This window comes from Enhydra lutris, unplaced genomic scaffold (genome assembly GCF_002288905.1).
Source record: "Enhydra lutris kenyoni isolate GAN:26980312 unplaced genomic scaffold, ASM228890v2 scaffoldscaffold45, whole genome shotgun sequence".
Classification (NCBI taxonomy): Eukaryota; Metazoa; Chordata; class Mammalia; order Carnivora; family Mustelidae; genus Enhydra; species Enhydra lutris.
This window is the reverse complement of record NW_019154129.1, coordinates 3,408,818-3,435,926: the sequence shown is the minus strand read 5'-3', so window position 1 is coordinate 3,435,926 and position 27,109 is coordinate 3,408,818. Positions and strand designations below refer to the sequence as shown.

General features: G+C 45.9%; 1 protein-coding gene across 3 annotated transcripts in view; it reads left to right on the top strand.

Moving 5' to 3' along the window:
- The window catches only part of LOC111155990 (nudE neurodevelopment protein 1), a 29,166-nt gene that overhangs the window by 542 nt on the left and 1,515 nt on the right, over nt 1-27,109 (top strand). For 2 of the 3 annotated variants that reach the window (XM_022516502.1, XM_022516503.1), the window contains exons 2-8: nt 7,046-7,169; nt 8,618-8,771; nt 13,633-13,781; nt 22,220-22,356; nt 23,947-24,126; nt 25,180-25,271; nt 26,678-26,829. In XM_022516502.1, coding sequence (XP_022372210.1) covers nt 7,087-7,169; nt 8,618-8,771; nt 13,633-13,781; nt 22,220-22,356; nt 23,947-24,126; nt 25,180-25,271; nt 26,678-26,829 — 947 coding nt within the window. In that variant the 5' untranslated portion in view covers nt 7,046-7,086. Of the gene's footprint in view, nt 1-6,393; nt 6,457-7,045; nt 7,170-8,617; nt 8,772-13,632; nt 13,782-22,219; nt 22,357-23,946; nt 24,127-25,179; nt 25,272-26,677; nt 26,830-27,109 lie in introns of those variants that run through there. The other variant, XM_022516501.1, reaches the window with a different exon arrangement.

Sequence of the window (27,109 nt, the reverse complement as noted above, 5' to 3'; positions counted from 1 at the left end):
CCCCCCCCCCCCGTCCCGCCGCCCACTACAACGTCTAGTTCAGGCCTCTTTCCAACCCCCCCGCCCCGCATCTTGGCATCTCCCTGCCTTCGGGATCGTGTTTGGAACTCTTTCCCTCTGCTTTTCTCAGATCTCTGCGGCAGGAAGGTTCAGATTTCCCGTGACAGCACTTTGGGGAAGGATTGGATAAAGGATGAAAATGCTTACTCTACAGTTTGAATGCAGTGGTGGGGCTTCCTTGCCTCCCTGAGGTCGTGGGAAATCCCGCTATCACCTTGACACCGCTTTTTGAGAAGCTGCCCTATCTTCTCCAGTCATCTCAGGTTCTCTGCCTCCTGAGGGTCTGAGCTCCCCTGATTTCTTTGTTAAGGCTTTGTACCAGGTTGTGCCTCTTTCTACTTTTAGCCTCCAGGTCCTTTTTAACTTCCTTTCTAAAGAAACGGCCTTTACAGGGGGCACCGGGCAGAGATTTGTCATTTTCTATGCTGGTTTTGTTTCTGTATTCTTGGATAGGATGGCATTTTAGGACCCAGATAGGGTGCTTTGAAGAGCAATTGGATCCCAGTGACTGACTCCCAGAGCCACTTACCTGACCCCACCGCCACACTGGTCTTTAACCAGGTTTGAAACTTAAGTCTTTCCCCTTATTGTGTCCTTTGTGTGGGATTAGATCCTGGAAGTCTCAGGGGTGTCCCATTGGCATATTTTGTCTACCCTCTCATTTTGGATAATAGTTTCTTAACTTGGCTTATTCTGTTTAGATGTTATTTTTGTTGCCAAAGCGTGTTCTTTTGCCTTAGAACGTGTGAGCCCAGAGAGATTACACTCCCTTTCCTTACCAGCTAATTTCCTAAAGTGAGTTGGCCTGCGTACAGAAGGTTGGAGTCAGCAGCTCAGACTTTCTGCACCTGGTACCGATATAGGTGCTTTCTGTCTGCCTCTCCCAGTAGTGCGTTAGCACTTAGTAGGTATTTGGAAATATTCAAGAAGGGACAGAGGAGAGGGAAATCGCAGAAGGAAAACCTCTTTCCCTGGCATCTTTTTTTTTTTCTTTTTAAGATTTTATTTATTTGACACAGCACAAGCAAGGGGAGTGGCAGGCAGAGGGAGAGGGAAAAGCAGCCCCTCTACCTCTAGAGCAGGGTGCCAATGCAGGGCTCGATCCCAGGACCCAAGAATCATGACCTGAGCCAAAGGCAGACGCCCATCCAACAGAGCCACCCAGGCGCCCCTTTTCCTGGCATCTTGATTCAGTAGAATAAAATTATCTTGGAACAATAGCCCTCCTATTTTCTTTTCATTCTATATTTTGATCTGAATTTAAGCTTTTTAAATTTTCAAAGGCAGCATATGCTTACTATAAAAATCAATGGATATAGTAGTGTTCCCCATACAGGTTCTTATCTCAGTGTCTGCTTTATCCCCGTTTGGTACATGCTTCCAGACCCTTTTAGATTCATGCATGCATAGAGAGCGAGATGCCTTTATTTTTATTTATTTTTAAAGATTTTTACTTATTTGAGAGAGCGAGAGAGAGATTGAGAGAACTAGTAGGGGGACGGGAAGAGGGAGAAGCAGACTCCCTGCACAGCAGGGAGCCTGATGTAGGACTGCATCCCAGTATCCTGGGATCATGACCTGAGCCCAGGGCAGATGCTTAACTGACTGAGCCACCCAGGCACCCAAGAGATACCTTTATAAACAAAATTGGCACTCTTTCCTAACGTATCATGAACTTCCTTCCATATTAGTTCATATACTTCTTAACAACTGCGTAATTTTCCAAATCAGCCGTCTGTTGACAGTTGTTTTCTTCAGTTTTCCACATCCGTGAATGATGGCATACACCCTTGAGTATATGTCCTTGCATGCCTATCTAAGTATTTTTGGAGGAAGATCATTATAGCCTTTGAAAGCCCAGAGACAGAAGCCAGACTTGCTGACTCTTGACTGATTTTGCCCCTGTGATACCACTTCTGCAAAAAGTGGAGCCTGCGTCATAACCTAGGAGCTGCTGAAGCACGTGCAGACACTTGGCCCGGGTCTTTCTGTCCCCTCCCTTTCCCTTCAGCTCCTCCCTTTGTTTTGATTGGGAAGGACTGAGGTTGGCGTGGAGAAGGGTGGTGAGTTAACTCTTGATAGTTTATACGTGTCTGCTGCCTCCTGACCAGCTGTGCTGGCTTTCTTCACTCCTAGGAAAGCCAAAGGAGAATGCTTTGTTTTCTCTAGGGTTTTGAAATCAAAGGTGGGGTGGAAGATCTAAGTTATGCAAAACGGAGAAGACCTACTTTTTGAACTTTTTGCTCCCAGCTTGTTCTTTGTTGACTGCTGTGGTACATACTTTTGAGGTGCCCATTAGGTTTGTCCACAGAGCTCCTGGGGCACGATGGCCTGATGGTGTATTGAGAACACAAGCACAGAGGCAGAATGCTTATAACCTTTGTAGCACAAATGAAATAAAGGCATACAGCGCTTATTTTTAAGATAGTGGGTACAGAGTTGTATATACCGAGACCCGTGCCTGTCACAGTGTGTTTGAAAGGACTGGACCAGATGAAACGAGTGCATCTGACCTCTGAAGAGTCTCTTGGCAACCCCAAGGAGACCATGAACTTGAATTCAAAGACCCTCCAGTCACCCCTGCCCACCCTATCCCCCAACTTGCACTTGGGTCTGGTTTGCCTCTGCTGTCCACTTGCACCTCTGGAGATGGCCAAGGCGTGCAGTGTTTCTGCTCTGGCTTTTGCTTCTAAGAACCCAAGCGATGCCTCGCTTACTTTTAATAATCAAATGGCTTAAAGGGGTTAAAATTGAAGTTACTAAACACCCCGCATACGGTGGTTCAATTCAGTATGGAGAAGGAGTTTTTCCAAGCCATATTACCTGCTTTCTGTGGCAAAGAATAATGCACATTGGAACTGTGAGACATTTTCGAATGGCAAAGGAAAAAGCGTACATTTTTAAGACTGTTGTTTGAGGGGCGCCTGGGTGGCTCAGTGGGTTAAAGCCTCTGCCTTCCGCTCAGGTCATGATCCCGGGGTCCTGGGATCGAGCCCCGCAATGAGCTCTCTGCTCTGCGGAGAGCCTACTTCCTCCTCTCTCTCTGCCTGCCTCCCTGCCTACTTGTGATCTCTCTCTCTCTCTCTCTCTCTCTATATATATATCAAATAAATAAATAAATAAAACCTTTAAAAAAAAAAAAAAGACTTGTTTGAGAACAAAATGAAGTTCAGCTGTTACTTCTTCTTAGTCTATGGTCTATTTTTTCCTCTTCCCTAAGGATTGTTGTTAAAATGCAGGGAGGTTCCGGGTTGAAATGCCAGGCCTGTGGTTTTTGCCCTTTAGTGGAGGCAGCTACAGACGGCGCAGGCTGTGACAGCAGCTCAGGTCTCTGCTTAGCTTCTTGCCACCACCCCACCCAATCCCAAACCAGAACCTTCCCATCAGCGCGGTTATAACTAGAGCCTCTGGCATAATGGAAGTGCCTCCTAAAACATCTCAGATTCATTCCTTTCCTGAGGATTACGTTTTAGTCCTCACTGGCTGTGTTTTATTTAGAAAGCTTTTTTCCTAAAACTCATCTGTCCCAAGAGTGCAGTTATGAAACCCCAAGGATACTATCAGATGTTCCTTACCACGTACACCTGGGCAAGGGGCTGTTTCCAACATGGTATCCTCTCCTCCTGCCCTTTCCCACTAATGAGATGACACTCCGCTGCTGAGGGAATGTAGAGTTTTCCCCATCCTGACAAGCCTCTTAGGGATTTACAGATGTCAACTCTAAGCTAGTCTTCAGAGGTTTCTGGCTTCTTGCCTTTCTTTAACCTCACATCTCCTCCCTGCTAGTGGTCCATCTCTAGCTTCCCTTTTGCTCATTCATTCCACAAGCATTTATTGAGTTCCTGTTATACGCCAGGCACTGTTCTAGGCATTGGGATAAAAAAGCAAGATGGAGAAGGCCACTGTGCTCAACAATTGACATTCCAGTGGGGGAAGATAAAAACAAAACTCAAAATGATGAAATAAGACCAAGCAGAGGTTAATGTAGTAGTGAAGGGCTAGAGGGGATATTGGGTGGATTATTCAAATGAGGTTAATGTAGTAGTGAAGGGCTAGAGGGGATATTGGGTGGATTATTCAAATAAGGTCTCTCTAGGGAAGACATTCCAGCTGAGATCTGAATGACAAGAAGGATACCTGGGCAGAGATCTGAGGGAGAAGCATTCTGGGCAGAGAACAGCAAGTGCAAAGGTCCTGAGGTGAGAACAAGCTGGATGTTCTCAAGGAACAAAAAGAAGGCCATCTGGCTTAAACATAAACTAATGAAGGGGGTAGGGTTGGGGGATGGTTAGAAAAGTAGACAGGAACTAATTACATTGAATATTGGATATGATGTTTTCCCAAATGTCAGGAAAAGCCAGTTCACATTCATTTTCCCTAGTCCCTCAGTTTTTTACCCTTTTACACAGACTCCCGTGCCATGCAGTTGAGACCGTCCTCTATAAGGTAGTGGCCGCACGGTACTCCGTTGCATGGGTTCTTGACACTTACAGAGGCTGGTTTGGTGACTTCATATCAGATGAGTTCTGGGCTCATTAGAGCTTAAGACTTGAGCAGGGAGTACTGGACCTAAATTTCCCCTTACCCGTTGCCATGTTATTTGCTGTTCACTCTAGGTGCTCTGTTCTTTTTACTTTCAGCAAATAACATTTTTCACTGCTTACTTTAATTAGGACCCTCCATGGCAGCCATCCAACCCTAACTGGTATAGTCAAGAAAAGGAGTTGGTTATTTCTCATAACCTTAAATCAGGTATGACTGGGTCCAGGTGTTCAAATGATACCATCAGGACCCAGTGTCTCCACCTCTTGGCCCTGCTTTCCTCTGTTTTGGCTTCATTCTCTGGCAGACTCTTCCCTTGTGATGGAAAGATGATCACTGGCAGCTCCAAGCTTACTTCCTACCCTCTTACCCTAGTGGGAAGAGTTCTTCTTTCTTTTTTCTCCTAGCTTTGTGGAAATATAATTGATATAGAACGTTGTGTAAGTTTAAGGTCTCTAACATGATGGTTTGATAAATGCATATATTATGAAACCATTAACACAGTAAGGTTCATTAACACTTCCAGAGTGTCTCTCTTGATGACTCTGCAAAAGCCCTAGGCCTGGACACTGGTTTGCTCAGCTCTAGGTAGGGTCACCCCTGAACCATTCACTGGCCTCGTTTGAATTAGACCCGTCCTGTTATTGGCTTGGCTTGGGTTCAGCCCACCTCTGAGCCATCCCTTCTGTAATGGGTCTCCTCCTAGATGCTGGTGTCAGTAGATCTGAATCACATGGAGTGAATGGCGGGTTGGTTTCCCTGAGATTGGAGTGGTGGGACAGAAATATGGAAGAAGAAATGCTGGACTGGAAAAAGATCGACAAATGAACAGCTTTCTACTCTTTCCAGCTTCTGTGCGCCCATCCAGCTTTCAGAGAAACTCTGTTCCCCAGAAGGGGATGGGTGGGGCACATGGCATGTTGTCTCTGAATGAGAGAAGGGAGAGAAATCAGGAAGGAGAGATGTGAGTATAGGTACTAGCACATCCAATTATCAAAAAGGGCAGTGCTTAAATATAAGTATAATTGTTTGATTTTTTTTTTTTAACCAGGGATCCAGAAGTTGGTGATTGTGTCCATGTCCACACTAACATATTTAGCTGAATGAATCATGTTTGTAGTCAAAAATATAGCTTGTTATGGGGCGCCTGGGTGGCTCAGTCAGTTAAGCATCCAACTTTTGATTTAGGCTCAGGTTGTGATTCACGGTCCTGAGATCAAGCCCTGTGCTCTGAGCTGGAGTGGGCTTAAGATTCTCTCCCTCTGTGCCCCCCCACCCCCCCCTCAAAAAACCAAAACAGCTTGTTAATGCCGTGCAAAGTGAGGGGTTACTTTCATTCTTTCGTTCCTAAGGACACCAGATGGTGAGCTCCCTTGAGGGAAGGAAGGGACCTTGAAGATATCTCATTTGAACTTTTGACAAGCTCAGAGCCTTAAGTTCAGAGAATAAGCTGTTATTCTGAGAGGCTCTATCAGTGGGGAGTCTGTAAACTGCCCTCTGTTCCTAGAGATCCATTCCCCAGTCTGCTCTGGATCTCTCCAAGTCCTCAGAGCCAATTCCCACCCCCTGCCCTCTAGCTACTGTCCTGTTTGTCTGCTTTTCACACCCAGCTCTCCAAAATTTCCTCTACTTCCTCTTCTTCACCTCCTCAAAACTCCTCCGCCCAATTTATTCCTCCTCCCCACTCCACTGTGTTGAAACTACTCTTGCTCACATCACCAGTGACCGACATTTGGCTGAGTCTCCTGGGTATTTTCCAGTCCTTATCTTAGTTTCTGTGTTATATCATGGCTACGGTGGACCGGTGCTTCTTTTCCCCATGACACCGTCTTTCTACTCCCAGGACAGCTCACGGTCTTGTCTTCTTGTCTCTTCATTTCTCTCCTGTCTCCTTAGATGACTGTTTCTTTCTTGGCCTACCAGCCAAACATTGGCATTCCTCAGAGTTCCATAAATAGTCCTTACTAGATTTTCCAGCAGTTCCATCACAAGAAAGAGGGAAGAAACAGCTACAGGCTCCCGACTCTTATATTTGTATCAGCCCAGAATTCACCCCTGAGTTTCAGCCCTCTTGTTGCTTCTTCGTGTGTCACTGGCATGTCAAACTATCCCAAACTGGGCTCATTATCCTCTCACCCCAAAGACTTTCTGTTCTCCTGATGGTGGGGATGGTCATGGCACCAGTTGTCTAAACCATAATCCCAGGAGAGGTCTTCCCCTCCTTTTTTTTTCCTTGCCCTCCTTCCCCAAATGAATAACATCTGGGTAGCTTTATGTATTCATGAACTTGAGGGTGGGCTGTATTTTGGCTGGGCTTGGTTCCAGTTTTTGGCAACGTTTTATCATTTAATGCAACATAAAATTCAGAAAGGTGCCCTCCCCCTCATTGAAGAGGAGCTCTTTTACCAGACATGGGTAATAATGTTAAAGCTTTCTCTCCTAGACACCATGCCACAAGAAGAGTGAGCTCTTGCTGTTTTCACCATGGAGGAGTCGGGAAAGACTTTCAGCTCTGGGGAGGAAGAGGCAAACTACTGGAAAGATATGGCTATGACCTACAAGCAAAGGTCAGTCTTCCAAAGTCCACCCTGCTTTTTCTTCCCGTCGTGGTGGCAGCCACGATTCATTTGGGGGCCTCGTAGGCGACAAGCACTCCAAAGGACTTGACACGCATTCCATCCGTTAAATCTCAAAATTGCCTTGTGAGGAAACCATTATCACCCCATTTTGCAAACAAGGAACTGAGCCTCAGGGAAGGCCAGTAACTTGCCCAAGGAGGTCACACCAGCCTGTAAGCTGCTGGGCTAGAATGTGAGCGCCAAAGCCTCTGGTCCTAAGAAACTGGTGTGTTCCTGCCCATCCTATTTCCTGGCAGGGTTTCATCCATTATGGGTGCCCTATCTGGTCAGTCCCTGTGCCTGACCATATGGGTTGTTGCAGATTATAATTGTGAAACCAGCGATTCAGTGTCCCTATCTGGGAGTAGAGAGAGAGAGAGAGAGAGTGTATGTGTGCGCGCGCACGCGGACAGCACTGTTTCTTTTTATTTCTCATGGACTCTTATACTGTCCATGTGGAGGTCTTATTCCAGTCCCTTTCATTTCCTTATTCGTAATTGGACTTAAAGATAACTCAGGTTTAGTACTTTTTTTTTTTTTTAAGATTTTATTTATTTATTTGACAGAGATCACAAGCAGGCAGAGAGGCAGGCAGAGAGAGGGAGGAAGTAGGCTCCTTGCTGAGCAGAGAGCCTAATGCAGGGCTCGATCCCAGGACCCTGAGGTCATGACCTGAGCTGAAGGCAGAGGCTTTACCCACTGAGCCACGCAGGCGCCCCAGGTTTAGTATTTAAAAAAAAAAAAAAAGTTGCTTGACTTTTGAGGATTGAGGGACCGGATCTGGGTGTCTGGAGTTGGCCAGGGGCACACTGTAGTGGTGGGATAAGCACACATTTATATGAGGCCCAATTCCTGCTTACAAGTAAATCTGCGGAGGGTACACAGTCCCAAGTATATTTACCCCACGTTGAGTTCAAAAACAAAATATATTGAATGAATGAGCGGGAATGAATTGGTAAAGAAATGGCTTTGGAGATCGGCAGCCCTGGGTTCAGGCGCGAGCTCCGCTGCTGACTCACATCAGAAGACCTTGAGACAAGTTTTTTTTTGTTTTTTTGTTTTTTAAAGATTTTATTTATTTATTTATTTGACAGACAGAGATCACAAGTAGGCAGAGAGGCAGGCAGAGAGAGAGGAGGAAGCAGGCTCCCTGCCGAGCAGAGAGCCTGATGTGGGGCTCGATCCCAGGACCCTGGGATCATGACCCGAGCCGAAGGCAGAGGCTTTAACCCACTGAGCCACCCAGGCGCCCCAAGACAAGTCATACCTGTAAAATGAGGGGAAGGCTAGTTTCTGCCTGGAAAGGGGCTGGAAAACCAGCGAATCCATGCCTCACCCTCGACAGCCCAGGGAGGTGCTCAGTACATGATCGCCTAACTCGTCTGGGACTCCCGCAGGGCAGAGAACACGCAGGAGGAGCTCCGAGAATTCCAGGAGGGCAGCCGCGAATACGAAGCCGAACTGGAGACGCAGCTGCAGCAGATCGAAACCAGGAACAGGGACCTCCTGTCGGAAAATAACCGCCTCCGCATGGAGCTGGAGACCATCAAGGTGAGGGGGCACAGAGGGCAGGTCCAGGGACGCTTCCAGCATGGCGTGTGAGCCTGGGAAAGCGAGCCCGGCCGTGCAAGGGGCTGTGGCCAGCCCCGGGCGCACTCCCTGCTCCCTCTAGGCCTGCTGGGTGGAAGTGGTGCCGGAAATCTTTTCTGTACCCATTGGGAGGAGCTCTGTGACAAGCAAGTCACACCCGTGTCCCCACGGTCATCCTTGGCTGTCTACCGCACCCCCAGCAGGCCGGTGAAAGCCAGAGTATGGAGTGTCCCTGGATTTGCTGACCTTCAGGTTATATAAAGTCCAGATTATGCTGCCCAGTGTGGTAGCCCCCAAGCTACTAGGGAAGAAGAACCAAGGGCCAGGTTTGGTGGGTAGTGGAAGCAGATGTGCTCCTAGCGTTCTGGAAGCTTTGTGAGGAAGACAAAGCTAACCCCAAAAGAACTTAAAGAAAAGATGCTCAATTACACAGTACTGATCGAGAGATGCTTCTGCAAGAAGTGTCTCCATGAGCTGGAGACAGCTTCATGGGGAAGCTGGGAGGGATTTGAACTGGTGCTTGAAGGTAAGAGGAGTGTGTGTGCACGTGCACAGGTCCCCAGCAGGTTGGGGCAGAGGGGTTAGTGAAGAGTTAATCCGGACCTTCTGTAGACCGAGACAAGAATGGATGTCTAGCAGACCTGAGCATCCTGGCTTTAGTCACAGCTGGGAAAAAGTGGGATCCACAGTGGATTGGGAATTGAGAGATGGGAGGGGCAGAGGAAAAATCCCAAAGACATCAGAAGCTGAGCAGTGGAGTGTAAGCTTTTCATGTCATAGACCGCAGAGCCCACACTGGACATGTGCAGGTCTGACCCACTGACATTTTTTGCTTAGCCTTCTGTGGCTTTTAGTCAATGTTCTATCATGACAGTTATCAAGCACACTGCAAGGTTGAAAGAATTTTCGAGGGACCACCTGTATATCTACCACCTAGGCTCTGCCAATAACCTTTGCCATACTTTTTTTTTTTTTTTTTGCCATAATTGATTTTTATTTCCTGTTTCTCCATCCATCAATCTGGTTTTCTAATGCATTTCAAAGTGACTTGCAGACAGCTGCATGCTTCTCTGTAAATACTTCAGCTTGCGGTTACTAAATAGAGTTGAGGGTTTGTTTAACAGTTTATTCTTTTGATAGTAAAACTGATATCTGTAGTGTTTTTTAAAGATTTTATTTAGAGAGTTCCCATGTGAGCTGGGGGAGGGGTGGAGGGAGACTCTCAAGCCCACTTCACCCTGAGTACAGAACCCCACGTGGGGCTCGATCTCAGGACCCTGAGGTCATGACCTGAGCCAAAATCAAGAATTGGATGCTTAACCAACGGAGCCACCCAGGCGCCCCTAGTGTTTAAGCAGTTAATATTCAAAGTTGTGAGTCTTCGTATAAAAATCTGGATTTCTGACTTTCCTTAAGAATCAGCATGCCAGGCCTACATTCTTCTACACCAGTGAAAAGCCAGGAGCAGTGGTTGAGTCGGAGCAAGCATTCACCAGCCCGTCCCAGTCCCCACTACTGTCCCCCCACCTCCATCCCTGACACAGAGGGATAAGTGCCCTTTGCTTTATCCCTACACCTGGCCCGTGCCTCTCTCTTTTTTTTTTTAAGATTTTATTTATTTATTTATTTGTCAGAGAGAGAGAGCGCGAGCACACAAGTAGGCAGAGAGGCAGGCAGAGGTGGAGAGAGAAGCAGGCTCCCCACTGAGCAGAGAGCCTGATGTGAGACTCGATCCCAGACCCTGGGATCATGACCTGAGCCGAAGGCAGCGGCTTAACCTACTGAGCCACCCAGGCATCCCCGTGCCACTCGTTTTGTGGACAGCCCAACCCCTGCCACAGGCACTGAGGAGTCCTCATGCTTAACTTGAAGGGGACTCAGGGAGTGGAAGCTGTGTGGAAGGCAGATGGGCGGTATGAACCACAGTCGGGAGCGGGACTGGGCCTCCACAGAGGCAGACCCCCGTCAAGCAATGATGAAGTATGGGTGCCTGGGTGGCTCAGTGGGTTAAAGCCTCTGCCTTCAGCTCAGGTCATGATCCCAGGGTCCTGGGATCAAACCCCACATTGGGCTCTCTGCTCAGCAGGGAGCCTGCTTCCTCCTCTCTCTCTGCCTGCCTCTCTGCCTACTTGTGATCTCTGTCAAATAAATAAAATCTTAAAAAAAAAAAAAAAAGCAATGATGAAGTAACTGCTTTAAAACCAAGCCCTTGAACCTGCAAACGCCTCTTCATGACAACCGCCTGACAGATGCCGGAGATGCAGAGCACAGAGCAGGAGAAGGAAGAGAAATGTCCAAGGGAACAGAACTGCCACCGGGGCACCTGGCTGGCTTCATTGTTGGAGCGTGCAACTCAGGGTCTTGGGGTTGTGAGTTCGAGCCTGAGATTACTTTAAAAAGTAATTTAAATTTAAAAGTAATTTTAAATTTAAATTTAAAAAAGTAATTTTGAGCCCCAGATTACTTTGAAAAATAGATAAACTGCCACCAGCAAATGTGTGTCAGTCACCTCAGAGAAATGTTCTCCACGGAGCCTTCTTGACAACTGGCTTATTCATCTCAAGTTGAATGAGAAGGCCTTTAAAGGATCAAACAGAGCATCTGTTGATGCCTCCATCAGCTGACCGCTTATTAGAATTAGCCCCAAATGAAAGCACAATATTGAGCAACGGCTTTTCATGTCCACAAGTTCAAAGGCCATCATTTGAATCTTTATGCTGGCGGAGAAGCCCGTTAACTGCATCATCTTGGAAACTGCATCTGAATTGGGGTTAATGACAGTGGCTCCCCGGCGCTCCTGTTTTGTTTGGAGAGATAACCAGAGAAAGGGTGTGAGGCCCTCAGAGCCAGCCCTGGGAACTGGTCCTTGCATGGGGCTTGGTCGGCCCCTTCCTTGCCGGAGAGGAGTCGCTTGCTCTGCTCATGGCCAGGAAACAGAGCATCAGAGGGGACGGAGCAGGGTGAATATGTGGCATGCCCTCCCTGTCCCCACCCTGTAAATGATCTGCTTGTTCTGTGGGAGCTCTTCTCACGGTGCTCTCACCACGCCTCTCTGGCCCGGGCACCATTATGTCATTCTCCCCCTACATCCCGACTGTTTTCTAGCAACGCCTGTGTTTACTCGATTGAGGAAAGAAGAGTGTGTCTGTTTTTCAAGCTTCCTTTCTTTATTTTATTTTATTTATTTGACAGCACAAGTAGGCAGAGCGGCAGGCAGTGGGAGAGGGAGAAGCAGCCTCTCTGCTGAGCAGGGAGCCTGATGTGGGGCTCAATCCCAGGACCCTAAGATCATGACCTGAGCCAAAGGCAGCTGCTTAACCAACTGAGCCACCCAAGCACACTGTTTTGTTTTGTGTGTGTGTGTGTGTGTGTGTGTGTGTGTTGTTTGTTTTTTTTTTTTAATTTTAATTTTTAAGTAATCTCCACACCCAATGTGGGGCTCGAACTCACAACCCTAAGATGAAGGGTCACATACTCTACCAACTGAGCCAGCCAGCTGCCCTCAAACTTTCTAATTAGACTTTGGGCCTTTCCTGTGGAACATGTTTCGTGTGTAGGTGAAGGGAAAGCAGTGAGGGTGTTTGGTGAAGGAAGGTGGTTTGAAAGAGTAGCCAGAGCAGAATGTGTGTGTGCGTGTATATATGCGTGTGTACACGTGTGTGTGTGCGATCGATACCTGTGTGGCCCGGGAGGAGATGTTTGAGGGCAGTTTAGCACAGTTGTTTAATGAGCTCTAGCCCCAGGGGCCCAGATTAGATCTTGGCTCAGTCATTTGCTACCAAATAACTTTGGGCTAATGAAGTAGCCTCAGTTCACATCTCTGAAGTAGCATTAAATGAGCCAACCCGAGTATTATCCTGAGCCCAGGAGCTGGCCCAGAGTAAGTAAGCGTGCAATGAACGAATGTTAGCTGGCTGAAACTGGGCAGTGACAGATCGTGACGTCATCTGACCCTTCCTCACCTTGGAAAGTACTAGTCAGATCATACCAAGCTCTCTTGATAATTAATAACAGGTTGTGGGTTTTGTTTTGTTTCCTTCCTTCCTTCTCCCAAAGGTCCAGAAGTCCTCTTTAACTCCCCCATGCTGCAGGGAGCGTGTCGTCGGTCACAAAGTTAGAACAGTTGTCAGACTAAGTACATGGTTTCCTGCTCTTAGGGCGAGGCACAAGCCACCAAAGTTATTGTGATTCCTGATACGCAATCCGGGGATGTCACGGGAAGTGGGTCTGTGTTGCCCTTGTGGATGAGGCGTGGAGAGGTCTATGTGGCTTCCCATGGCTGTGGACACCTTGAGCGAAGTAATTATGTTGAAGATTGTTGGGGGCTTCTTCACACCCAGAGGCTGCAGGGACCAATTTTGGGAGGGGGCCGGGTATAAGATGCTTGTGGGCCAGAAGGCAGGAAGCACTTGGGACATAACGACTTTGAATGGTGGCCCCTCGTTCTTGCCATCTGCCCTCCCTCGCTTCAGAGTCCATGACTGTGGAGAGAAGGTTCTACTGGCTGAGGTTAGTCGTGTGTCCTGGCTCTGGTGGGAGGCTGCGAGAATGTCTGGAGCCTCCTTAGTGTGATACGAAGACCATTCCCATAAAGCTCCTAAGATAAGGGAGAGCTAGAGCCGCTAAAGAAATCGGTGCAGCCGTCATGCACCCAGGGAGGGTCGGACGCTCACGAGCTCACAACAACAGTGTCCGCTGCAACAGAGGAGCGTCCGTTCCAGGATTAATCCCTCAGTATTTCGAAGAAGTGACAGGGAAAGGAGATAAGCACAGCTTATGAGAAGTCTTAAATCCCACGCTCAGGGTCGATTTTGTCCTCCAGGAGAAGTTTGAAACGCAGCACTCGGAAGGCTACCGGCAGATCTCAGCCTTGGAAGATGACCTTGCCCAGACCAAAGCAATTAAGGATCAACTTCAGAAATACATCCGAGAGCTGGAGCAAGCAAACGATGACTTGGAAAGAGCAAAACGGTACGTCGGGAAGGAGAGGACAGGTTCGGGGCTGCACTTGTGTGGCCGTCAGCAGATGAATGTCAGGAGGCGGCGTTTGGGCTAAGACCGGGGGACGCGGAGACATCATCCAGGGAAGGGTATGAGGTGAGAACATCCCAGGCAGAAGGACAAGCATGTGCTCCACACTGCCCTAAGGTCAACGTGCACAGAGAACAGGATTTTTTTTTTTTTAAGATTTTATTTATTTGGGCAAGAACAAACAATAAAGCTTTTTGCAGCAAAAAAATAAATCTTTTTGCAGCCAAACAAAAAATTTTATTTATTCGAGAGAGAGTGAGCATGAGCAGAGGAGCGGGACAGAGGCAGAGGGAGAAGGAGATGCCCTCCTGAGCAGGGAGCCCGACGTGGGGCTTGAACTCAGGACCCCAGGACCATGACCCAAGCTGAAAGGCCGACACTTAACCGACTGAGCCGCCCAGGCACCCCAAGAACAGGATTTCTGGATTTCTTAAATTGACGTTCTTTTGTTCAGCAGAATACTAACAATTGTAACTAACATTTATTGAATAACTACTCTGTGCCAGGCCCCCTTTTTTTGTTCAATGAAAACACTTTAAAAATTAGATATAAATTGGGGCACCTGGGTGGCTCTGTGGGTTAAAGCCTCTGCCTTCGGCTCAGGTCATGGTCTCAGGGTCCTGGGATCGAGCCCCACATTGGGCTCTCGGCTCAGCGGGGAGCCTGCTTCCCTCTCTCTCTCTGCCTGCCTCTCTGCCTACTTGTGACCTTTGTCTGTCAAATAAATAAAAACCTTAAAAAAAAATAGATATAAATTACTTATAGTAGTATGTACAGATTTTAAGCATACAGTTCCATCATTTTAGGCAAATTGTGTCTATGTTCATTGCATGCTCTTGTTAAGATATGGAACCTTTGTGTTGCCCCCATAGTCCCCTGTGTTCCTGTTAATAATAATATTATTACTAGTTTAAATAGGCTTCACACCCAGCATGGAGCCCAGTGCGGGGTTTGAACTCAGAACCCTGAGATCAAGGCCTGGGCTGAGATCAAGAGTCAAACGCTCAACCAACCGAGCCCCCCAGGTGCCCCATCCCCTGCATTATTTTTTAGGGGTTGCTTTGGGATCATAGCATACACTTCGTCGTACCACTTCCTATAAATTACAACAGCCTTGCAGTCTTACAGTTTCATTTTTATTATCCTTGAACTTTCTGCTATACCCATAATACTGTTAAGTCTACAAATGCTGTGGATTCCACAATATGTTGCTATAATTTTTGCTTTTTTATTTTTTAAAGATTTTACTTATTTATTAGACAGAGATCACAAGTAGGCAGAGAGGCAGGCAGAGAGAGAGAGGGGGAAGCAGGCTCCCCAGTGAGCAGAGAGCCCTATGCGGGGCTCGATCCCAGGACCCTGGGATCATGACCTGAGCTGAAAGCAGAGGCTTTAATGCACTGAGCCACCCAGGTGCCCCCTCATTCTGGATTCTTTATTTTGGTGGAGTGTACGATTTATGAATTACTATACTAATACCGTAATGACTTGATTACCATGACTTTGTAGTATATTCACAAACTACTGGGCATACCATCGTTTTCACCTGTGTTTCTTTGATCAAAGCAAGTCACATGGCCAAAGTCAGGAGGTGGGACAGTACATTCCAAGCACAGTGAGGCCGTGGCAAGGATGTGGGTGTAGGACCCGTGAAGAATAAGGACCATTAATGCAGTCTACCATGAAGACAGAGTACATTCATGGGTTCCAAAATAATATACAAAGAGTAGAGGTTTTTTTATGCAAATTCAAGCAAATAAAATTGAAAATTCATCTTTATCTCCTCCCCAAAGAGCAAATAAAAATGAAAATTTATCTTACCCTCCCCTTCCCGCAAAGAGCATTCTGTACACGCCATTGTACATCTTCTTTCACATAACAGTACATCTTGGAGATCTTTCAGGACACAGAGCATTCTTTGTTCTTTTTTTCCCCAAGTGCATAATATTCTATTGTATGGTTGGTGTTGCATAGTACATAATAATTTATTTATCCAGTCCCCTGTGGATGGATGTCTGCTACATTCGCATTCTTGGGCAGGGATAAGCATTGCTGTAATGAATTCTAAATGTGGCTTGCCCAGATTTTATCTGTAACATCAGTGCCCACAAGTGAAACTGCTGGGTCTAGCGATAGATGCATATGTGATTTTGGTAGTTTTTGCCCATTTGTTCTTTTTGTGGTTGTATCACTTTACATTCCCAGCAGGTATGTATGTAAATTCCTCTTTTCCAAATAACTTCACTAACAGAGTGGTTTTCAAACTTTGCATTTCCGCAGTCTAGTAAGTGACCAATGGGTAGTTTCTCAGTTACAAGTTACAGTGTTACAAGTTACTCAGTTACAAGTAACAGTCAGTTACAAGTGACATTGATTCCTTTTCCTAATTTAAGAACTGTTTTCTTTTTCTATGAACTCTTTATCTTTGCCTATTTTTCATTTCGGTTGCTTTTTTTCATTTCTAGGGGATCGTTCTATATTCGTGATACGAATTGAAAATACTTGGCATTTACGTTTGTCTTCTGGCTTTGTTGTAGTATATGTTACTGGGAAAGGTGATTTGATTTCTCTGTAATGAGACGTTATCAGTCAGTTGGGAGGGCTTTCTGCAGTCCAAGGTTTGTAAAGCCTTTAGTCTGTGCTTCCTTTTTCTTCTCTTCCATTTCTTTATATTTTTTAAAATTAAAGGCGTATTGGATTGGCATTCTGGCCAAATGCTGAATCGTTTGGTGTTAAAATCAGAGGAGGTAGAAGGGAGGCCCAGATCTTCATTATAGAATGCATAAAGTTCTGGAATATTGCAATTTTATTAAAAAATATAAAAACCTGATACTTTATTGTAAAATTTTAAAAAATTTTTTAATTTTTAATTTAATTTAAAAATTATTTTAATTTTTAATTAATTAATTAATTAAATTTTAATTTAAAAATTAAAAAAAATTGATAGTAATATTTTGAAAATTTGACCAAATACTTCAAGAACAATAATTTCTCGGCCTTACCAGGTATTTGCTTGCTACAGCTATTCCCCTGTACATCTGTAAAACGAAATGACTGACTTTTAGTTAGGGGATAAACTTGAAAGACTCAGGGCCTCATTGGAAGTAACTAAAATTAAATACATTCCTTAAAGGTTATTTTTTGTTTAATATATGAAAGCTAAGGTACGGAAAAGTTGTACCAAGATTAACATTGATTTTATCTAACTTTACTGTTCTATGTGTTATGGTAATATAGACATTTCCAGAAAACTTGTGATAAAAACACACCATCATATTCACCACCATAACCATTTTTTAAAAGATTTTATTTATTTATTTGACAGAGGGAGAGCACAAGCAGGGGGAACAGCAGGGTGAGAGGGAGATGCAGACTCCCTGCGAAGCAGAAGGCCTGATGCGGGGCTCAATCCCAGGACCCTGAGATCATGACCTGAGCTGAAGGCAGATGCCTGACTGACTGAGCCAGCCGGGTGCCCCAGCCAGTGTTAAGTGTACAGTTGAGTAGCATTAAGTGTGTACATATTATTGTGCAACAGCTCTCCACACCTTTGTCATCCTGCAACATTGCGACTTGCACCCACTAAGCACTAAATCCTCTTCTGTCCTCCCTCCGGCCCTTGGTAATCCCCTTTCTGCTTTCTGTGATTTTTCACTACTGTGGATACTCTGTAGGAGTGGATCCTGCAGTATTTGTCTTCTTGTGGGACAAATTATTTTCTTAGCCTAGTGCCCCTGAGACTCACCCATGTTGTAGCGTGCAACAGGATTTCCTTTTCTTTTTTAAGGGTGCATAATATTCCTATGTATGTAGAGTGGACCCAATGCAGGTTTGAACTGCATGGGTCCACTCACATAGGCAATTTTTTTTCAATAGATGTAGTGTAGTACTATAAATGTATTTTGTCTTACAATTTACTTAATAGCATTTTCTTTAGCTTACTCTATTGTAGAGTACAGTATGTAATACATACGGCATAACTATTATGTGTTAATCAACTGTTCATGTTGTCGGTAAGGCTTTTGGTTGATTGTAGGCAATTAGTAGTTAATTTTTCAGAGTCGAGAGTTATACGCAGATTTTTGACTATGTGAGGGGTCGGCGCCCATTGCCCCTGCGTTGTTCAAAAGTCAACCATATATACCACATTCTCTTGATCCCTGTATCTGTTCGTGGATATTGGGGTCAATTCTGCTTCTTTGTTGTGAATGATGCTTTTATGCACACGAGAGTACAAATATCTCTTTGAGATCCTGCTTTCACTTCTTGCGAATATACGTCCAGCAGTGTGATCGCTAGATCCTACTGGTAAATGGAATTTACATGTAAATTTAACATACATGGTAAATGGAATTACCATTCCATTTTTTTTTTTTTAAAGATTTATTTATGTATTTGCGAGAGAGAGCAGGCAGGAGGGGCAGAGGTTAGACAAAGGAGTCCTTAGCAGACTCCACTCTAAGCACAGAGCCTGACGCAGGGCTCGATCTCCTAACTCTGAGATCACAACCTGAGCCGAAAAACCACAAGTCATTTGCCCAGCTGACTGAGCCACCCAGGGGCCCCTCCATCTTTTTTTTTTTTTTTTTTAAGATTTTTAATTTTTATTTATTTGACAAAGAGAGATCACAAGTAAGCAAAGAAGCAGGCTCCCTGCCGAGCAGAAAGCCCAATGTGGGACTCCATCCTAGAACCCTGGGATCATGACCTGAGCCGAAGGCAGAGGCTTTAACCCACTGAGCCACCCAGGCGCCCCATGGGCCGCTCCATCTTTAAGTTTTTAAGGTACCTCCACAACTGTTTTCGTAATGACCCACCATTTCACCTTCTCACAGGCAGTGAACAAAAGCTCCAACATTTCCAGTGTCCGCTGGTTCTTCTTGTTTACTGTTCTTTTGGCTCTGGCCACTCTGATGCATGGGGGTGGTCCGTAGATTTTTAAAGCGTTTATTGGCTCAAAAAGAATGTTCTTAGTTATCTACCAAACGTATTTCTTAATAGTCACCTTTACCGAAAATCTAGCTCTTTTCCAGTTCTCAGTAATGGTATAGGAGATTACCAGTTTGCAGACTGGGTACACAGCATTTTCCTGTTCTGATAAATACACTTTTAATATGTCAGTTGACAGAATCTTAACAAAAGAAGCACATGAAGCCATTTTCACCCCGGTTACAGCCACAGGATGCTTACCTTTCTTGGAGAGCCAATATTCCCACAGTGACAGCACATCTAAGTGCCGTGCCCCGCTGGTATTACCAGTGCTGACTGTATAATCATGTATGGTCATGATGAGGATCGATCCGCATCGGTTCAGAAACTCCGTTAAGGGGGTGGGTGGCTCAGTGGGTTAGGCCGCTGCCGTCAGCTCAGGTCATGATCCTGAGGTCCTGGGATCGAGCCCCACATCAGGTAAATGGAATTTACATGTAAATTTAACATACATGGTAAATGGAATTACCATTCCATACCAGCCCCACATGCTCAGCAGGGAGCCTGCTTCCTTCCTTTCTCTGCCTGCCTCTCTGACTACTTGTGATCTCTGTCTGTCAAATAAATAAATGCAATCTTAAAAAAAAAAAGAAAAAAAAGAAACTCTGTTAAGTTGGTCCATAGTTCTCTGGCATTCCGGAAGCCAGTAATAGATTCTGACCAAATACAGAGGTGTTGAAACGTTTGATTCAATTTATCTTGGGGTGTAGTATGATGTATGGAGCCAATGCTAATTTTTTCTGGGTGGTTATTTAGTAGACTCCAAACCTGGAATTGAGCCAACCATCTCTCTCTTTCTTTGTTTCTGTCTTTTTTTTTTTTTTTTAAGATTTCATTTATTTATTTGACAGAGATCACAAGTAGGCAGAGAGGGGGCGGGGCTCGATCCCAGGACCCTGGGATCATGACCCAAGCTGAAGGCAGAGGCTTTAACCCACTGAGCAACCCAGGCGCCCCTGTCTTTCTTTTTTAAGAGTTTATTTATTTATTAGAGAGAGCGGGCAAAACCAGGGGGAGGGGTAGAGGGAGAAGCAGACTCCCCGCTGAGCGAGGAGCCTGATTGCAGGGCTCGATCCCAGGACCCTGAGATCATGACCTGAACCGAAGGCAGAGGCTTAACCCACTGAGCCACCAAGGTTCCCCTGAATCAACCATCTTTTCATCAATGTTTGCAGTGTCGCTTTTATCATAAATTAAGTTCTCCTCTCTATTTGGATGTATTTCTGGATCTTGGGGTCTTCCCAGTCTGCCCCCATAATTGTTAAATGCCACACCACCTCAACTCTCCGTTGAGGATTTACGACAGTGTGTTCTTTATATCCGGGAGAGCTCTTCTCGCTTTTTCAGAGTGCTTCTGGCCTTTCTTACTTTATTTAATTTTTTTTATTTTTTTTTAAAGATTTTATTTATTTATTTGACAGAGAGAGATCACAGTAGACAGAGGCAGGCAGAGAGAGAGAGAGAGAGAGAGAGAGGGAAGCAGGCTCCCTGCTGAGCAGAGAGCCCGACGCGGGACTCGATCCCAGGATCCTGAGATCATGACCTGAGCCGAAGGCAGTGGCTTAACCCACTGAGCCACCCAGGCGCCCTATTTAATTTTTTTTAAAGAGTTTTATTTATTTATTTGACAGATATCCCAAGTAGGCAGAGAGGCAGGCAGAGAGAGGGGCGGGGGGAAGCAGGCTCCCTGCTGAGCAGAGAGCCCGTTGTGGGGCTCGATCCCAGGACCCCAGGATCATGACCTGAGCCAAAGGCAGAGGCTTTAACCCACTGAGCCACCCAGGCGCCCCATTCCTATTTTATTATCACATGCTCTTCTTCATCAGACCCCTGTGCTACTGTCCCCAATGAAAACCTATTAATATTTTGGCTAGGATGTTGAACTATCCGGTAACTTAATGGAGAATGGATTTCTTTGTAATGTTGGGTCTTTCTCTTCACAAACACCATACATCTACATTTCACCAAGACTTCTGTGCCCTGTGGTAAAATCCTACATTTTTTGCTGTTACATGAGTTGCTACGCATTTTATCTTTTTCATTTGTTGTTTGACATGTCAGGCCTTTAGGGTGATTTTAACTGATTCCAGTATTATGCGCCTAAATGTCATTCCTTTGTTGTTTTTATTTAAGCACTTTTGGTAACTTTATTTTTCTTTGAAGACCCTTTGAGGGGGAGGATAGGAGCACAATTCAGTCTGGACACAGCAGGATGTGTTGCATGGATGAATTCATGAACTGATCCTTACTTTGCGATTGCGGGACCAGCAGTTAAGGTTAAGATTAAGGTTAAGCTGCCTAAGAACCGTTATTAGCTGGTCTTACGTTGAAGAGCCAGGTTTTCTGGGGCTCTGCTCCAAACATACACTTCCAACCACCTTGAGATAACAATTAACAGCATGTTAAAGTTCTTCTGAAGGCAAACACAGGGTCAGTAATAAAAATTGCTGGCATTGGGGCACCTGGATGGCTCAATCATTAAGTGCCTGCTTTTGGCTCAGGTCATGATCCCAGGGTCCTGGGTTTGAGCCCCACATTGGGCTCCCTGCTCAGCAGGAAGCCTTCTTCTCCTTCTCCCACTCCCCCTGCTTGTGTTCCTTCTCTTGCTCTGTCTCTCTCTCTGTCAAATAAATAAATAAAATCCTTAAGGAAAAAAATACTGCTGGCATTTATTGAGGACTCATGTGCGAAACATCTGTTGGTGGCTTCATGTATTACTTGCCCTCTGACACCCCCACCAGCACGCGAAGGTGCTGTGACTTACCCTTGCTTTGCACGTAAGGCAACTGTGTGGGCAAGCCACCTGCTCTGTGCCTCAGAGTTAGACACATTTCTTTATTACAGTACTTCTCAGTGCCTTTAACAGCAGTCCAGTGAAATGTCTATACTGGTCACAAGAGGAAGTGGTTTTTAGGAGGGCAGCTGGGCATTTTGATTTGTTTAAGGTAACTGAAAAATTAAAGATGGGCTCTTCCCCCTGTTTAAATGTACATTATTAAGTTGTGTATGGATTTTAGTAGGATATTCTGAATACCGATTTGCACTGTGAGTCTCCAAGGGAGGATTTGCTGCTTTTGGCATTTGACTGGGGCTCTCTGTGTCATCCTAAAAAGGCACTGGCTCATTGCTAAGTGCTATATGGACATTTGTCATTTAATCCCCAGGACAGCTTTGTGTACCCCGAGAGCTAAGATGATTCCCATTCTGCAGGCAAAGAGTCTGGGTCCTGGAAGGTTAAGGTGCTTGTTCAGGTCCATGATGTCTAGGAAGTGCCCGTGCTGGGACTCCTGCCCCCTGCCGTGTCTGGCCTTTCTTCTCTGCCAGATCTGTAGGCACCAAATGGATGCTGCCATTTGCTCTCTTGGACAGCTTTATTTTTGTCTTACCAGGGCCACAATCATGTCTCTGGAAGACTTTGAACAGCGTTTGAATCAAGCCATTGAAAGAAATGCCTTCCTGGAGAGCGAACTGGACGAGAAGGAGAATCTCCTAGAATCTGTTCAGCGGCTGAAGGATGAAGCCAGAGGTCAGGAGGACTTGACTTTGTTCTGTTTGTTCACCAGTATTTCCCCGTCTGCCTACCTGAGAACATCTTGTCCTGCAATATTGCCCAGTGTTACCTTTGCTAGAAATCCGTTCCCTGCTCGGCACACAGGCAGCCTGGTCACAGGGTACAGAACCACACTGGGCAGGCTTCAGCCTTGGTCCCCATCCCCTGCTCAGAATTGTTAGATGTCTGACTCTTTAAAGACCCCTTGTAGATATTTAAATGCACCCCTGGCTGGCTTTTTGATTGATAGGTGTATAAGAGTTTTGTGGGGAGAAAGTTCTTTTTTTTTTTTTTTTTAAAGATTTTATTTATTTATTTGTCAGAGAAATCGCAAGGAGGCAGAGAGAGGCTGGGGAAGAAGGCCCTCTGCTGAGCAGAGAGCCCTATGTGGGGCTCTATTCCAGGACCCTGGGATCATGACCTGAGGCAAAGGCAGAAGCTTAACCCACTGAGCCACCCAGGTGGCTCCCACCCCTATGGGGAGAAAGTTCTTATGGATAGAATTGCTCACTAGCCCATTGTTCTTGTGGCTTAGAGCTCTGAATTCCCATCACCATTTGCTCCATGGAAGTTCCCGGTTCCAGAGGTAGATCTGGATGCAGAAGAGATTTTTTTTTTTTAACATCCCAATTAATTGTTCATAACATTTAGTTTCTAACATATAGCTAGAAGAAAGAGGATTAAAAAGAAAAAAAACTTAATATACATTGGAGTGCATGTATCCCTTTATTTTTATTATTTTTTTTTAAAGATTTTATTTATTAGAGCATGACCAGGGGGAGGAACAGAGGGAGAGGGAGAAGCAGACTCCCTGATGAGCAGGGAGCCTGATGTGGGTGGGGTTCAAACCCAGGACCCTGGGATCATGACCTGAGCCAAAGGCAGAAGCTTAACCAGCTGAGCCACCCAAGTGCCCCTAAGAAAAAACTCTTTTTAAGTCTGAAAGGTGGTTGTATAAATGCCCATCCGTAGTGAAACAAATTAAACAAGTTAAACAAATTACACAGATTTATTTTCTGGAACATTAAATAATCGTTAAACAAGGTGTAGGTATAAATATGGTTAGATGAAGACATACTCTGCTGGACTGTAGCTATATTTCTATTTATACTTAGTAAGAATTATTCCTATTATATGCTTAATAGAGATACATGTAAATTCTTTGTCTGAAAATACAGGAAAAAAAGGATTGAAAATATTTCCCCCATATTATAGTGATTATGAGTGAGGAAGGGCATTTGGGGATGGGTTGGAAAAGCGTATTTTCACTTAGTATTCTCTATACCCGACTGCAGTGAAATTGTTTTGAAGCAAGAAAAGCATTCTTGTATCTACCACTGCCATAGTTTTTAAAAATTTTTAAATCTTTTTGTTTTTGCTAAAAAATCATATAGTTCTATAGGCCTGCTGGGCCAAATCCTGTGGATTTCACCTCATTGAGGGTTTCCACCTACGGTTTTTTGTTCTGATACTTCTTTTCCCTGACCAGAGTCTCCTGCTGATCCTCCCCATCCTTCCCCCATCCCCCGAAGCAACAACCTAATCTGAATCTGAATCCTGGCTCAGATTTACGGCAGGAGTTGGCTGTGCAGCAGAAGCAGGAGAAGCCCAGGACCCCCATGCCCAGCTCAGTGGAGGCCGAAAGGACAGACACAGCCGTGCAGGCCACTGGCTCCGTGCCGTCCACACCCGTGGCTCATCGGGCACCCGGCGCTAGCTTAAACACGCCAGGGACGTTCAGACGCGGTAAGGGAAGAGCCATCGGGAGCATTTTCTTTGCTTCACAAAGCTTTCCCAGGGATAGCGTCCTGGGCGAGAGGGACCACAGGCCCAGGCTGTACTGCAGGGAGCAAACTGGGGTGTTCCCAGCAGAGTGGGGAGCAGCTTTGAGATAAGCAAGAAGAGCCTGGAAGTGGAGCTGGTGTACCTGGGCTGCGTGGTAAAAACGTGAAGACTTTGAGTTTTCTCCCCAGCTCCTCTGCTGAGGAGCTGAGACTGTTACTGGGCCACCTAACAGCAAGCGACAACGATAGACAGTTACTAAGTGCTCGGCCTGTGCTAGTTAGCCACTCTCCTTTGTGTGCTTTGCATATATATGACCTCACTGAATTCTCACCACAGGCCCTAGATGCAAGTGCTATCCCCATTTGGTGGATGAGGAGACTGAGGCCCTGATAAAGGAGCTCGCCTAAAATCATACCACTGGTAGATAGCAGAGTTGGGATTCAGACCCAGGCCGGCTGCAGGGCTCATGCTGTTTTATCCCTTAGCCTGCCCCTGGGATCCAGAGGCCAGTGGTTCTTCGAGAATCACAGTCTAGAGCAGGGTTTTTTCCACACTTGAGTATGCCCCCGAGATTCAGCAGGTCTGGGCAGGGCCTGAGATCCTGCGTCCTAACCAGCTCCCCAGTGCTGCTGGTGCCACTGGTCCCTGAGTCCTGCTTGGAGGAGAGGGAGGGGCTCCGGAGAGTTAAGCCCCTTACAAATGTGGTTTGCTCCAATGCTGTTCCTAACTCTGTGGACTTTCTAGAGCCCCAAGAGGACTTACTTTGATTTTGTTTTAAAAGAAGAACACGTAAAGTTAAACATTTAATATAGTGGTTGTAAGGCTGCAGGAAGTTGGTCCTCAGGTAGACTCTGCCTGTGTTAGGTAACTAGTGAGTGCACCAGGGCCGCCTGCGGGATTGGAGGGCAGAGTCAGCTTCCCAAGTACACCCCCGTGGTTCTGCGTTGAGGGATATTAGTGCACAGACTTAGGGCTGCGGGTTGATGTTACGTGTGCTTCCTTTTGCACACCCAGGTCTGGACGACTCCACGGGTGGGACCCCCCTCACTCCTGCAGCACGGATATCGGCCCTCAACATTGTGGGAGACCTGCTTCGGAAAGTAGGGGTAAGACCGCCACCTCCCCGGGCTCCTTGCCTGTGTTTCAGGATATCGGAGACGGGTGACCTTTCCGGTTCCTTTCCCCTTTAGCAGAGATTCCCTGTGTTTTAGGCAAAACTCTGCTTCTGTTCGAGTTCCTGACAAACACCCAGAGCTCTGACTGTTTTCCCTTTGATGCCTGGGCATATCTTTCCCTGCCATTTTCCTTTGGAATTTCGGAAATTTGGTTGGTGTCTGATTTTCCTTTTTTTTTTTTTTTTTTTAAGTTTTTATTTATTTATTTGACAGACAGAGATAACAAGTAGGCAGAGAGGCAGGTAGAAAGAGGAGGAAGCAGGCTCCCTGCCAAGCAGAGAGCCTGACGCAGGGCTTGATCCCAGGATGCCTGAGCCAAAGGCAGAGGCTTTTACCCACTGAGCCACCCAGGCACCCCTATGATTTCTTTTTTCCTAATTTGAAAAAAAACTGAGAAACATTTAAAAATTACCTTTTTAAAAGTTTCTTAGGGAGTTAAAGACAAAATCTCAAAAGGCTAGGGCAAAAAACTTTAATTTCATAGGTTTTATATTCATTACAAGGGAAGATTCTTTTGTGCTTAAGAAATAACATAGGTATTCTTTGTGATGGTTTCTTTTATTTTTAACAGTGATGGCCTGGAAGGGTCACATAATTTAAATCCTGCCAGAATGTATGTAGTAAGAACTGCAACCTTCTAGAAGCTTGCAACTGATGTCTCATGGTTTTCCTTTTATCTTTTGGTTGCCTGGTTTTCTGTACCAGAAGCACAATTTCTCTCTCTCTTTTCTTTTTAAGATTTATTTATTCTTTTTAGAGAGAGCATAAGTGGGAGGGGCAGAGGAAGAGGGAGAGAATCTGAATCAGACTTTGCACTGAGTGTGGAGCCTGATGCAGGACTCGATCCCACGACCTGAGCTGAAACTCAAGAGTCGGACGCTGAACCAACTGCACCACCACCAATCAGGCACCCCAACACATTTCTCTGTTAATATTTTGTGTAGTTAGCGCACAGGAAGTGTGGGCTGGCCTCAGTGCCCTGTTGGTTTTCATGGGGTCCCTTTCCAGCAAGGCACATGGCTTCTGCACAGATAACTCTGTGCGTGTTTATGGAGGTGAACAAAAGAGCAAATCATTCCGGAAGTGGATTTCCTATTTCCCATAGGCAGAACTGGATAATAGGCAGGGTAATTGTTTGCTCTGGAAGCTCTGAAATGTCTTAGGCCAGTGGCTCTAAAAGTTGATGTACGTTGGATTCCTTCCGGGCCCCACGCTGGAATTCCGGCATCCAACACGAATTGAGAACCCCTTCTTCCGGTTATTGTCTGTGTACAGGCTCTGGGTGAGAGGGGAGTTCTTGTCTCTAACTTGGAAGATGAGTGCATGTCTCTCTCCAGGCACTGGAGTCGAAGCTTGCGTCCTGCCGGAACTTCGTGTATGATCAGTCCCCAAACCGAACGAGTGGCCCAGCCTCGGGCCGGGGGAGCAGGCACAGAGATGGCGGTGAGAGACAGCCGAGCAGCACCGGTGTGCCTCTGGGTGACAAAGGGTCAGTACCTTTAGCTGTCCACTCCAGGGGGGAGCCTCCAACCCCTGACCCATAGCCATTTTGGAAAAGTTGCAGAGTTATGTCCATGAAGCTTTCCCTCCACCCCTTTGAGACACAGTTAAGTGGTGTCTTCTGGTTAAGGGCACATGCCCAGGAAGAGGCTAGTTTTCATTAGTTGATTCTGGTAGCCTCAGCTCCTGGTCATGCTGGGACCATGTCCTGTGTGAAACCCTGGTTTGGGACTTGGGCTCCAAACACAGCTCTGCTTCCCCCGAAGGGG